Source organism: Mytilus trossulus, unplaced genomic scaffold (assembly GCF_036588685.1).
Source record: "Mytilus trossulus isolate FHL-02 unplaced genomic scaffold, PNRI_Mtr1.1.1.hap1 h1tg000103l__unscaffolded, whole genome shotgun sequence".
NCBI lineage: Eukaryota > Metazoa > Mollusca > Bivalvia > Mytilida > Mytilidae > Mytilus > Mytilus trossulus.
This window is the reverse complement of record NW_026963296.1, coordinates 1,298,270-1,313,163: the sequence shown is the minus strand read 5'-3', so window position 1 is coordinate 1,313,163 and position 14,894 is coordinate 1,298,270. Positions and strand designations below refer to the sequence as shown.

The 14,894-nt window shown below is 35.1% G+C and overlaps 1 protein-coding gene across 1 annotated transcript; it reads right to left on the bottom strand.

Moving 5' to 3' along the window:
- Positions 1-273: 273 nt before the first annotated feature.
- On the bottom strand, positions 274-14,695 carry LOC134699897 (uncharacterized). Its single transcript, XM_063561297.1, has 5 exons — positions 7,554-14,695; positions 5,427-5,592; positions 4,186-4,353; positions 2,998-3,141; positions 274-2,177 (listed from the first exon to the last, which is right to left on the bottom strand). The coding sequence occupies exons 1-5, from the start codon at positions 14,688-14,690 to the stop codon at positions 1,951-1,953; spliced, it is 7,842 nt and encodes a 2,613-aa protein (XP_063417367.1). The 5' UTR covers positions 14,691-14,695; the 3' UTR covers positions 274-1,950.
- Between the last annotated feature and the right edge of the window lie 199 nt (positions 14,696-14,894).

Below are 14,894 nucleotides of genomic sequence, written 5' to 3'. Positions count from 1 at the left end.
ACTTATAATAAGAGAGAATTTAACATTACAAAAAATCTGAACTTTTTTTTAAGTAGTCACTGAACCATGAAAATGAGGTGAAGGACATTGGACATGTGATTGACGGAAACTTCGTAATATGAGGCATCTAAATACAAAGTATGAAGCATACAGGTCTTCCACCTTTAAGATATAAAGCTTTTATGAAGTTAGCTAATGCCGCAGCCGCTGTAGGATAACTATCCCTATGTTGAGCTTTCTGTTCGACTAAAACCAGGAAAGCCAAGCATAAAGTCTTTAACAAATATTTAATGTAATGTTTTGTACAGTTAGAGGAGACAACACAACACATAAAGATATACTGACAAAAACATTAATATATTATACCTAGGTAAGAATATATTTGGCATTTAAACCTATTTAATTTTATATTGATGGTAGAAAAAATAGAACAATTTGTAAACAACTGAATACAGACACAAAACAGACTTAAAAATTAACAGTCCAAGTACAATGTTTATCTCAACCTGGGAATGAAATGAGACGCGTATAAAATGCTGAAGGGAATCTGCACACAAAAAATACATAAAATCCACATGTATCATATATTGAAAGGAAGCTCTGAGAAAAATCAATATCATGTGTAATATTTTATACAAGTTATTCTCAGCTAAATTTTATTCAAGCCCCATACCACTGTATTGATATGTTTTAATACAGCAATACCAGATATGACAATTTTGTTCATTATAACATTTGATTGCTTTCATAAATATATAGTTTGTGTCATCCTGCTCAGCAAACATGAATGGAAATTTACTTAACGCTATTTTAAAGGGAAGCAACTCTTTGATGAGTAAAAACCCAGGAAGTGCAGGTTGTCTTTTCAAGGGAAGATACTTTGCTAACAACAGAAAGTAGTACCGGTAAAAATAGGTTGTCGTTGCCTAGGATTATTTCAGTGAGTGACAGTTGTCATACATCAATGTTAAACTATATCCTGCTACCGACAAAAATATGCATATATAAAAAGATTCACTCAGACTAGTACTATATCTAAAGCACATTTAAAATTACAAAAAAAATGAAAAACAAATTATGCGTTGTGATAAACAAAAAGACAATTAAATTAAATACAATTTAACTTTTTTCAAGAAAATTTCAAATACCTCTTTCAGCATAATAATTTCCAGTTTCCATTTCTTTTCCTCCCTTTTTGTGCATTAAAGACTTTCAGTATACATTGTACTGAGGCAAAAATACTTCCAAAATTTATATCTTAAACAAATATACATGCAACATTTAATTTTTAACACAACATTTCAATATTGCAAAATTTAAATATCATAAAAATTTGAAAATTTATATATTCTGTGTTAAATCAGAGTATAAAAAAATATTATGAGACAAGCCAATCCATCATCAGACTTTTATCGTTTTCACTTTCGATCATCTTGGATTTTCAGGAATTCCTTTTCTCCTGGTTATATTAAAAAAGAAAAAAAATGCACAGCTCGTGTACATTTTGAAGGATGTTCACATCTCTGTTTAGCAGAGATATTGCTAAACACAGAATGACAAATCCTCAATTTTAGGAGCAAATTATCTCCCTTGAAAAATGGAAGACACATTAAAAATTATAATTTTTTATTCTTAGTAATAAATAAGTCTGATGATGAATGACAAGTACCTCTGTTTCAGAGATGTACACTGTAAAAAATTGTTATCTCCCTTGAAACAATAACAAATTGTCAATTATTACAGCCAATATGTAACATGGTCAAGGGCAGATAATCTATCTCATGCATTTGTGTTATTATTTTCTCCCTTGAGACAATAAAAAATTATCAATTATTAAAGTCCATGTGTAATATGGTCAAGGGCAGATAATCTATCTCATCCATTTTTGTTATTGAAGCGCATTTGAAAATATACGAAGTAAGAAAACCTAAAAAAAAACAACAATTGTGTCTAAACTTTGTTGAAAACAGCCGTAGTCATAAAGTCTTCATAGCCCATTCGAATGGTTCCTTGCATCTGAGGGTCCCTCTCTTTGAACGAATCCGTTAATGATTTTAACATGACGCATGACTGAATAAAGTTGTCTAATGTTAGTGATCTTCTTCCGTTGACATCAAACTTAGAAATGACGATGTGACCAAACTGTGGTGATAAGTTATATCCCATCTGCTGGAAGGCTGAAATAAAAGAAGAAAAATTTGTATGATCCTTTATTTTGATGATAAAATAGAATATTCACACAAGGAATGTGTTATAGAGAACAAAAAAGAGCAGAAACCACCTAAGTCCACCAAGCTCGAACAATGCAAGAAATTTAGCTTTTACTGGAAAAATGTGTACATTTTCAATTTTTTTATTGCTTGATTTAACATTTTTTTTACTACTTAGCTTACAAGTGAATAAGAAAATCCTATAACTAATGATTCCATTTACAACATTAAAATTGTCAATCTGATCAAAATCAACACTTTCGTTTTGTTTAGTTTGTCTTAGCAACAATCAAATATTATGGATGACCTAATTTAATTCAGACTGAACATAAAATTGGTTAACACTGGACTATATAAAAAATTTGGCATATAATGCACCAATGCTGTTACAGGTTAGTGTGAGGGCTGAGAGATCACAAACCATGTTTAATCCCACCGGATTCTGTGCCAAGTAACAAGTTTGTGATTCAGTGGTTGTCATATGTTACTGTCTACCATATCATCTTAGTGCTGTAGTTTTTAGTATTAATAAGGCTTTCGGTTTTCTCATTTGATATGATTCACACTTTGTCATGACAAGCCCTCTCAAAGCTGATTAAACTGTATGGATTCAACTGACTTCTAACAGCTGTAGGATAACTTTCATCCTAATCTGTTTAGACAGATAGCTGTCACATCTACAATCAATCCACATTCCCTTATTCTAATATAAACAGCATTAGTGGTATTGGATCTACTTTTTTTTGCTATCTCAAAACTTGTTGCAACTAATAATACTGGTACCTACCTTGAATCAGTTCATGAGCTTCTATGGAACCAGAACGATTACCATCAATTCTCTCAAACACACCTTTCCATTGTTGAATATAATTCCACAAGGCATTGAACTCATGTAACTGTATAGTTCCTGAATTATCTCTGTCAAACATGCCTGAGATACAGATTTTAAAGTAATAATTCATAATTTTTAAAAACTTAAAAAATGGCCAAGAATAAAAAGAAATTTTAAGGGAATATGTCAGATTAACTTGCAATCAATTATAAAGGTGAGATATTTTTTGAAAATAGTCTAGTCATATCGGGGTCTTTTATAGCTGACTATGCGGTATAGGCTTTGCTTATTGTCGAAGGCCGTACAGTGACCTAAAGTTGTTATTGTCTGTGTCATTTTGGTCTCTTGTGGATAGTTGTCTCATTGGCAATCATACCACATCTTCTTTTTTATATTGTGTATATTTTGGTGTGTAGAAAACATTTGTTACTTGGGAAATAAGTGCACATCATTTATTAGGGGGATTAACAGCATCAAGGATCTCAATCGCCTGTTGTTAAATTATTTTTTGTGATTGCCATCTTTAAATTATCTATTTCCATTTTTATTTTTTAAATTATCTGTATCATGTTGCAATGTTGTTTCCTAGTATTTTTTTGTATAACAGATAATAAATTCTAATGCAACAACGTTTGTAATGTTCATTTTGATTGGATAACGTCACTTTCTTACATGGCATCAATTGACAATTGATGCTATGGGACGTATGCACAAGCGCAGACGGCATATAACAGATTTTGAATACATGTCTTAACGTTGTTTTCTGTTAGTTTCATTAGAATGGAGATAACAATATTGTATTTTAAGCTCCGACGGCATCAATTGGGGATTTGATGGTCGCAAATACCCGTTTACTGTCTCCTAAGTGAACAGTCTGCTGTTTTAAATTGTCACAAAACTTTAATTTTATATGAATGGCTTCTGATATACTGACCTACATTCAGCGTTAAATTTGTTTTCTTTATCCCTATAATTGGAATAATAGTTACTGGGCATATTTAACTGAATTGTTTTTCCTCCATTTGAGTATAGTAAATGCAATTGCAATGATAAAAGTTGTGAGAGGTTACAATTGAGACTTGACAAAAAACGATCAATTTTCTCATATAAGATTCATGTTTCAATATAGCCACATCAACCTACTTATCATTAGTCTACATGTCTCTGGGTTGAAATGTGACCAGTTTCCATTTACAAGTGCCTGTTGTAACTCATGGGCTGTTATATGTCCACTCTTGTCTTGGTCCACAGTTAGAAACCACTGGTATACACTGGGGTCTATTCCTGGTGGAGGGCCTGCTCCATAACCTCCTACAAGAAAAAAAACTTAAGTTATCTCCCATTCCACAAGTGTTATAAGCTTTTCGTTGTATATTAGGTAATTTTAATTAGATTTCATCATTTGGATATTGAATATTTGTACTTTTTTGTTTTAAGGATAGGGCATTTAATCCCTTTTTTTATTTGATGGGAAATGGTATATCATAAAATTATCCACAGGTTTACAAACCTAGGAACAAGCTTCATTATTGAATATGACTAGCTGCATTTGTTCATGAAATAAGCTCTATGCATGGTAAAAATAATCATATCAGTAAACTATAATCATTTGAGTTCAAAAACTTTTAGTTAAAAATTAAATTTTTGTTGTTATAAATTTATGTGGTTGAAAATGCGTTGACTAATGCATCTTTTGAATGAAGAGCTGATTCAGAAGTGTTTTTAAGAATACTGAATAATAATCCTTGACAAAAAGAGCATTCCATTTTTTACAATACTTTTTGATTTGCTACAACTAGGAACAGCAGTTAAATAAAGCCCTTTCATTTCTATGCAGTTACATCTTCTGACATCGGACTTGGACTTCTCTTCAACTGAATTTCAATGTGTGTATTGTATAGATGCGTTTACTTTTCTACATTGGCTAGAGGTATAGGGGAGGGTTGAGATCTCATAAACATGTTTACCCCGCCGCAATTTTGCCCCCCTCCCAAGTCAGGAGCCTCTGGCCTTTGTTAAGTCTTGAACGCATTTTAATTTTAGTTTCTTGTGTATAATTCAGAGTTTAGTATGACATCCATTATCACTGTACTAGTATACATATTTTTTAAGGGGCCAGCTGAAGGACGCCAATGAGTGCAGGAGTTTCTCGCTACATTGAAAACCCATTGGTGGCCTTCGGCTGTTGTCTGCTCTATGGTCAGGTTATTGTCGCTTTGACACATTTCCCATTTCCTTTCTCAATTTTATTAGTTTAACTTTGTAAGTGACTTGTCACAGTGAAAACAACATGCATTCTCAGATTTTGCATAATATACAGAATCAAAATATGAGTTTTGGAATGCCTTGTCCATTAAAATCTACATAATCAGGTTTCTCCTTACCTGGTGCTTGTCCATAGCCTGGCTGTGGAGCAGCTGCAGGGTATCCGGGCTGACCTCCAGGGTAACCTGGTTGTCCTGGGGGTGGGGCACCATAACCTGGCTGTCCCGGGGGAGCACCATATCCTGGCTGACCTGCTGGAGGACCATAACCTCCTGGAGGGGCACCCTGAAATAAATAACAATCTATATAATTATCAGATGGAAATTATTTAATTACTGCATATGCACCTTCTAATCTTACAAAATCTTACACCACATAAAAAAAAATGGTTAGGATTATGGGATTCTCAGCTTTCATTTTTTTGAACAAGTGATTTGTTTTAAATAAATACATACTTAGGTGAAGAATCTTGATCAGAAACCATTGCCTTGCAACAGTTTTGTTGGCATCAACTGTTGCAAGTATAATGATCAAGTTTTGCCCATTAGCATGTACATTGTATTCTGGTTATTATCTTGTGCTTGTTTTAGACTGCCAAAAAAGCTGCCACCAAAATGTATTGCCTTCATAGTTATTGACAGATTTACTATTGAAGCTTATGCTACCTCTATGAAAATTTTATAATCCAATTTCCAACTTATATACCTTCTGGAACCATAACATACTCAAATTACACTTAAAGCTGCTCCTCAAACAGGTGATAAAAAATGATTACAGTTGAATATCAACCTCAAAGCTACTTAAGGAGGTAGACCTTGGTTAAGGGAAATAACTCTTAAAATCATCAGTACGTTTGTGTCAGCCATTTTCATAAATACGTTCTAAGCTTCTAGGATACATAGATTATTTTCAATCTGTTTCAGGTAAATGCTTAAAATACATTAATAAAACTTGACTTTTACAAACGCATCACTGAATAAAGAGTTATCTCCCTTGACCAAGGTCTAACCCCTTAAGACAACATAATTGATATAATAAAGACAACATTCATGATTCAAACATTCAGTCAAATCTGATTCAGAGGTCAACAGAACTTCTTGCTTGAGGTCAAAGCAATTCTTTTTAAATATTAAAAATAAAATCAATAACCACATTGTAATCGGACAATGAAACAGGTAATTCTGATATATAGTATACCATTACCATCAATTCCTCGCTGAAATATGCCTTCTTTAAAAAAAAATACCGATATGATAGAGTATTGAAACAATCCATTAAAAAAACATCGTTATACAATTTAAAGTAATTCTGATCCAAAAAAATTATCATTGCAACTATCTTTTAAAAAATGCCTAAATGAAGAAACATTTTAAAGCACATGAGTACCATGCACAGTATACCTCTACATTATGTTAGGTGTACATGAGGTATCACAGATTTGTGCAACATTTCTCTAATTATAGTATATATGCAATTTATCATAATTTTTGTGTAATTTTATTGATATTTTTCAAATGCAGTATTGTTTTTGAGATCAGTTTATGCTGCATTCACACTTCAGTTATATTGGTAACAATCATGTCATTCATGTGGACATTCTATACCATTAACTCATGAAGCTCTTCAGAATGCATTTATTATCTAAAACATGGTAAACTGAAGAAAAAAGCAAATTAAAAGTATTAAGAATGGCTTATTATTAATTAAATGAGTAGAAGAGAAAGAAATGTCTGGAACTTCTCAACATATAAGTGTATTCAGCATCGCATTGTTGGCCAATACTGTATGCAAGGTGTATCAAATTAACTTTGGTATTGTGCAACTTCTACTTTATCCAAGTTTTATTATTAAAATTTTATCTTATGGTAAGTTGTACATCAAAATAGTCTCAGACATTGAGTGTTACATTAAATATCCAGCCAATGACTATACATAATGTTTATCATGTGTACAATTACATTGAAATTACCCATAATGCCTCTTAAAGTAAACCATCACCTATCATGCCCATAGAACCTCTAAAAATATTTTAAAAACAACCACCAAAAATGAATATTTTCATTTTATAAATAAAATTAAAATCTTAAGCCTACAAAGAAATTCAGAAAATGAAGGGAGTAGCAGCATTTGTATATAATAAAGCATGTATTCTTTTAAAATTTACAACTTGCAAAAAAAAAAAAAAAGTAATTCAGAAAATGTGACCACTTAAATCAGATCTGACTGAGCTTTGACCTCACACTAACCATTGATAACAGTTTCTTAGCTTCTTTTTCGTTTCCTGCAATTTTCCATTTTCCATCTTTTTCATCTTTGTATAAAACCACTGGGGGGTCTTGTTGTAGATAATATTTCAATTTAGCACCCGATAATTTCACAGATTCCCACATATCTTCTTTTGTTTTAGAGGCAGGAGTTTTGTCTGAAACCTTGGTTGCTTCTTTTGACATTTTTTCTCCCCATATCTCCCATGGTGATTTATGATTCCAGTCTTTTACATAAGGTTTCTTCACACTTGAAGCAGAGTTTGCATCACTTACAACCGTCTTATTACTCTTTACTTCGAGATCCTCATCTATGTCATGCATTGACAAAGGAGAATACAGTGGACTTTCCTCAGACATGCCTTCAAAATCAGACCCTTCATCTGAGGATGGAGATGGAGCATACTGAACAACTCCATACAATTTTCCAGTGGATTTCCCCTGGACTTCTTTTCTTGGACTGATCAGTACACTCCCCTTCTGATCTGACATTGTTGTACTTGTTTGATTATCACTTGAAGATCCTGTCAATTTTGTTGATGAAGTATCTAAAAGTGTGCAGAATTGTTCTAATGCATTTCTCATTGAGAACTCTAGTTCTGCCCTCTTTGAGTCATCTTCAGATTGTTTTATCATTGATGGTTCCCCAAATGTGTGTTTCTTAATTTCATTAGCTGAGGAAGACATGGCTGTGTCCACTCGAGGTTTTTTCTTCAAATCTTCCATCTTTGATTTGTACATTTCTTCGAGGACAGTTTTCATTGTATCTTCTAGCTTTAATTTTAAAGGTCCTTCCAATGAGGATTTCCTTAATTCTTTTAAAGTCGACCACATAGATGCCTCCAAACCTGACCTTTTAGAAAAAGGCTCTGATGCAGTTCCTGTTTTGGCTAATGACTTTGATTCTTGAGGGACAGGTCTATTGGATTCCATATGTTTAGTGCTTGTTCGAGATTGCCCTGCAAATGCTGCCAGTTGTTGTGTTAAAGATTGTTTTGAAGAAGTGGACTGGTTTGCAATTGCAGCTTTTGCTACCTCTGTGGATTTCTCTAATTCCAGTAAAGTTGACCTGATTGACATTTCTAAGGCTGTTCTAGCTTCATCTTCAGATGAATCTTCTGATTGTTTAATGTTGTCAATAGCATCTCTATTTGACCTGAAGTTTGTAGATTTTTTAGTATCTTTTGGGTCAAGAGTGGATCGTTGTGTGTCTACTGTATTTCTTAGAGGTGTCTTCATTTCTTCTCTAGAACGACTTCGACCTCTTCTTGGTGACCTTCTCCTTTCATCCCTTATCCTGTAATCTCTTCTATCACTTCTTGATGACCTTGACCTAAAAATTTCAGATGATTTGGATTCTCCACTTGCAAACATATTTGTTTTAGGTTGATCATGTGATTTAGAACTTGAAGTTCTCCCTATTGACCTACTGGAATCCCTGACCTTTGCATTCTGTTCGTTTGTGTCACAATCAATAACAATAGGAGTTGTCACTGACCCAAGATCATTGTTTAAAAACTTATTACTTGCTTGTTCATTCGATTTGTTAGCTGAAAGCCCTGTCATAGATCCACTCTCATCTAATCGCCTTTCTGTCTTTCCTATGTCAGGATGCTCAGCTTTTGCTCTTTTTGAAACTGGAGATCTTTCTTTTCTATCATTATTACCAACATCGTTTACTCTACTCCGCTTTGGACCTGAGTTGTCCTTATTCAGAACAGCTTGCTGTTCTTGAATTATTTTTCTTTTCATTTCTTCAGCACAATCTTTACTGAACATTTCCCGGAATCTTTGACGTCTAGGTTTACTAACGTATATCAATAACAATAACAATGCTCTCCAATGAACAAGACATGCAGGAGAGTTTATTGGTTGAAGAGTGTATGTCTCCAATACAGGCCAATCCTGTTCTTCACAGAGCTTTTTTAAGGTACAATAGTCTTTTTGATTCATTTCGACATTTTTTGGCATCAGACCAGATTCATTTAGCATCGTGACTAGTTCCTCTGGTGTTGATCGTGCACCAAGTATCCATATGACCAACTGGTGAATTGCCGCACCACATCCTGCAATATTCGACGACCATTTTTCATCACGAAAAATCCATGGCAGATGATTGGAAAACGCATGTCTCTTTAACCTCCAGGACACAAATTGACACTCGGGTATGGGGCAAACTGTAGGTCGTTTGATTTTACAACCCAAACTCGGTTCCTCATCCATCGGCTCAACAGTAACATTGTCAATAGTATCTCTATTCATTTTCTCTTCTTCTTTAGATTGTGTATCATTTACATTTCCAGTCATTGATGTAATTTTAGGAATTCTTTGGCTAACAGATCCAATTGTTGTTAATTCAGATGATCCAGTAACACTTTTCTGCTGATTCTGCAATTTTGTATCTTGATCTAACTTTTTCAATTGTAATTGTGTTGAGACTTCAGGAGCTTTTTTATAACCAGATTGAGCTTGTTTCGTGGTTTCTCCTCTGTTAGATTTATTAAAGCTGGGAACATTCTGTAGACGATATCCAAAAGTTTGAATGCTAGGTGGTGGAACCGGTTGAGGCACTGATTTTGGATGTACAAAGTTACTCTGGTTACCAATAGAAACAGTTGGTTGTCTATATATCCCACCTGTAGAAAAACTTTGTCCTGTATTGGTAGATTTTCCATGAATTGATTCAGTTTTGTTACATGAAATATGAGTTTGTTCTTTGACCTTCATATTCTGTGCAGAGGTTGATTGACTATAACTTCCTGATGACACAGGTACATTTTTATTTGGCGTTTTATTCAGTTGCTGTGTCTTTTCTGTAGAACATAAACCATGCTTTGGCAAGTTTTGTGATGAATCATCATTAGTTTTCGACTGATGGATTACTTGGGATGTTACATATTTCATTTTGATCTCTTGATTCAAAGCTTTTTGGTCATCATTTTGACTTTTAATCGTTTGATTCCCTTTCTTTTCATCATCCTCAGTTTTATCCTTTAAACTTTTGTTTTGGTTTTTAATCTTTTGATTCGAGCTGGTATCTGTATCTTTCTTTGCTCGTCTTTGTTCTCGATTGCATTTTCTCCTTGAACTCCTCTTTTGATTTTTTTGTTGCCGTTGGTAATGACTTGTCCATAAAGATAGAGATGAAGCCGGACCCTTTTTCTTTATAATAGCCGATTTTTCAGTACTATCTTTTTGAAATTTTGGTGACTTGTCCGTCTGGTTTTTAGAAGTTGTCACTTCTTTCTCACTGGATGTAGAAGATTTTTGTGCACCAGAGTTAACTCCCATTTCTTGTTGTTGCCTAATGTACTGTAACTGCGCCTCGAGAATACTTTCTTCAGATTTATTCAATGCTCCCGTTGACATCTTTTCAGACATTTTTTGAACTGTTACAGTCTGGATACTTGTCCTTGAAGTAATTGCAGTGTTGGACATACCCATACTCTTATCTGTACTTGATGAAGAAGCAAGTGTGGGTGTAGGTGCTGCTTGTGAAAATCTAGAGTTTCGACTAGATACAGGTGTGGTATTGGGAGTACAAGTTTTTGCTAATTGCCAAGGTGGTGCATTGTTTGTGCTAGCTTTTATAGAAAATGATACTGGCTTGATCTCACGATTGCTACCAGTAGTTGTCACAGTTGTTTTAGTACTTGATAAAGTTGCTAATGTGGTTTTTAAAGTTGACAAATGTTCAAATTGTGGGTTACTTTTTGAAACTGGCTGTGAAACTGGTATATTATGAGGAAGTGTCCTAGCTTGTGTTGGATTCAACGGAGCATTTATATGTGATGACACTGGATTATAAGTATTCTGTGTATTACAAAAAGCTGACCTGGACGGTGTTTGATTAAATCTAGCATTAAAGCCAAACTGAGGTTGGTTAGCTGCAGTATTTAAACGCACTTGTTGAAGATTCTGAAGATTTCTGTGTCTTAACAAGTTATGTCCAGTATTTCTTGCTTGTCCACGCATCTGTTGAAAATTTAACATGTTAGAGTTCATAGCCATTCGGACATTCTGCATGTTTTGTGCGGAACTAACCATGGGCATTCTTCCAGGCAGAAAATTACCTCCGACAACATTTGTAGGATATTGAACTTGCGACATATTTGATATGTTAGCTCCAAAAGGCATTCGAACCTGCTGAATATTTTGGAAATTTGGGTTTAAATTTATCATTGGAGGTTGACTATTTTGTACTGAAGCATTTAATGGCAAAGTTGGTTGGGGAACATTGTATGGTACAGGTGTCATTGGTGGTCTGGTCATGTCCAAGGGTGGAGTCTGGCTAACCATATCCCACTGGGCTGTCTGAGATCCTAATCCAATGGTTTTCATTACATTCAGATTCTTCAATTCAATGTCTGTACCAACCTCTTCCTCATTACTCGTTTCTTGCCTTTCACATACAGGAGTTGCTTCCCTTTTATTATTGTCCTTGTGATACCTATCAGAAGATCTACGATCACCTGTTGGGGTCTTTGTATTTCTTCGCCTATTATCATCTCTCCGAAGATCCCTATTTCTACTTCGGCTCCTTGTTTCACCGTCTCTACCACTATCATTTTGTCTAGGATTTCTTTCCCTTTCAGTTTCGTTTCTTTCATTAAAATTTTGTCCTGGAGTTCTGGATCTACTCTGATCTCTAATTTGACCTTGTCTATGGTTTCTGGGGCTTCTGCCTTCGTTTATTCTCTTATTACGACCTCTGCTACAAAGAGGACTTCTAGATCTTTGATTGCTTCCTTCCCGTTGATTTTGCCTTTGATTCTGGATATTGTTTGCTCTATTTGGTTCCCTTCGTCTTGTTTCTCTACCTTTTGACAGTCTACCTTGGTTATTGTTTTGTTTGCTATCAATTCTATCCTCTCGGTTTTTCTCTGAGGTTTGATAAATTCTACCTAGTCTATTGTCCTGTCTACTATTTTTACGGCTTTTACTTTTGTTATTACCTTGAGGACTTTGGTTAATATTCACCATGATATCGTCTCCCTGACAGGATACAACTCTCATTGGACTATTCAAATTAATTTCCAATCCTTTTGGACTATCCCCTTGTTGGTCATCATACAACTGTACCATTCTTATGGGACTATCCATTTCTTGGTCTTCATATTCCTGCTTTATTCTCATGGGACTATCCATTTGTGGGTCTTCATATTCCTGCCTTAATCTCATAGGACTATCTGATTGTCTGGTGTAAAAACCTTGACTTTCAGGTCTATTCCATTGAGTATCTTCATGTTCAATGACATTTCCCCATGATGTTATATGAGGCTCATTAGTTGGACTTCTATCACTTCTGAGTATTGCTGGACTTCTGGAACGAATAACTCTGTCATTCCATACACTATCCACATCCAGATGGTCTCTTCCATCCACAGGTGGGCCCAAGCGTTTTTCAAGACTTGTAGAATGTCTTATGAACTCCTGTCTAGAAGCTCTATCTGGGCTTCTTGAACTCTGTCTGAGTCTTAATCTTCTCTCAGAGCTCATAGATTGCCTTGTATTTGTTATATCAGGGCTTCTTGAATGCCTCCTATTCCTTACTTCTCTATTTGGGCTTTTCAATTGCCTTCGATTTCTTATGCTCTGTCTTGGGCTTTTAGAATCCCTTCTCTTAGTTAAGACTCTATCTGAACTCCTTGAAGTCTGTCTATAGCCTCTGTTTGTAATAAGCCTACTAGCAGGCTCAACAAATTGCTCAGGACTCTGAACTCCTGGTTCATTTCTTGAATTTCTTTCAATAAAGCCATGTTCGTCTCTTGGATCAAAATCTTCAATCTGTCTATCATGGCTTAAGTTTTGTTCTCCGTGTCGTACCTGGCTATCAACAGCATGTCTACTGTTTACTTCAAAACCCCTGTCTGGACTTCTGAATTCAGATCTGTAGTCTCTTTCAACGAAATGATCTTGACTTTTGCTCTGAAATCTAAAGTCTTGTTCATGGTATTGACCAGGACTTCTTGACCTGGGTCTATGTTCTTGTTCATTGTAACGATCTGAGCTTACCGCATCCTGTCTATAGTCTTGTTCAATGTAATGACCAGGACTTCTTGACCTGGGTCTATGTTCTTGTTCATTGTAGCATTCAGAGCTTACAGCATCATGTCTATAGTCTTGTTCAATGTAATGACCAGGACTTCTCGACCTGAGTCTATGTTCTTGTTCATTGTTAATGTAACGTTCAGGGCTTTTCTTATCATGCCTGTAGTCTTGTTCAATGTAATGACCAGGACTTCTTGACCTCAGTCTATGTTCTTGTTCATTGTTAATGTAGCGTTCAGGGCTTACCACATCATGCCTGTAGTCATGTTCAACATAATGACCAGGACTTTGTGATCTAGGTCTATGTTCTTGTTCATTGTAACATTCTTGGCTTATTGCATCCTGTCTATAGTTTTGTTCAGCATAATGACCAGGACTTCTTGACCTGGGTCTATGTTCTTGTTCGATTTCATTGTAATGATCTGGGCTTATTGCATCCTGTCTATAGTCTTGTTCAATGTAATGACCAGGACTTCGTGATCTAGGTCTATGTTCTTGTTCATTGTAGCGTTCTGGGATTATAGCATCATGCCTATAGTCATTTTCATCATTTGGTCCTGGACTTCTTGATCTGGGTCTATGTTCAATGTACTGATCTGGGCCTAACGCATCCCGTCTATAGTCAGGTTCATCGTCCCGTCCTTGACTTCTTGATCTGTGTCTATTTTCCTGTTCATTGTAACGATCTGGACTAATTGCATCTAATCTATCATGTCTATAGTCTTGTTCAAGATAACCATCATGGCTTCTTGGTTCTGATCTATCACTGTGTCTCATATAATGGTCTGGGCTCCTTGATCCATGTCTGTAATTCTGATTAGAAAAATCTTCTGGACTGTGGGATTTATGCCAATCATTATCTTCAACAAATCCTGCAGGACTTCTTGATCTTTGATTATAAGCATCCTGTATCATTTCATCCCTTAAATCTCTTTCAAAGTAATGGCTAGGGGTAGTTTCCTCTCTTCTTGGAGGTGAAGCATGTCTACTCCATTCCTGATCATAGCTGCCTCTTGAATGTCTGTCCTGACTTCGTGATCTACGGTGCTGGTTACGTCTAAAGCTCATATTTGTTTTCTCACTGTTTGGTTATCAATTCTACAAAATAAATCATAAGTATAGCATGTATAGATGGTACTACATGTACTTTAATTGTCCATTCAACTAAATCTAGTAAAGAAAGTAATACATACAAACCTTGTTGTGTCTAGCTCTGTTGTGATGAAAGCTTGGATAAGACGAAATATTTGCTCCTTACCGACAAATTCCTAT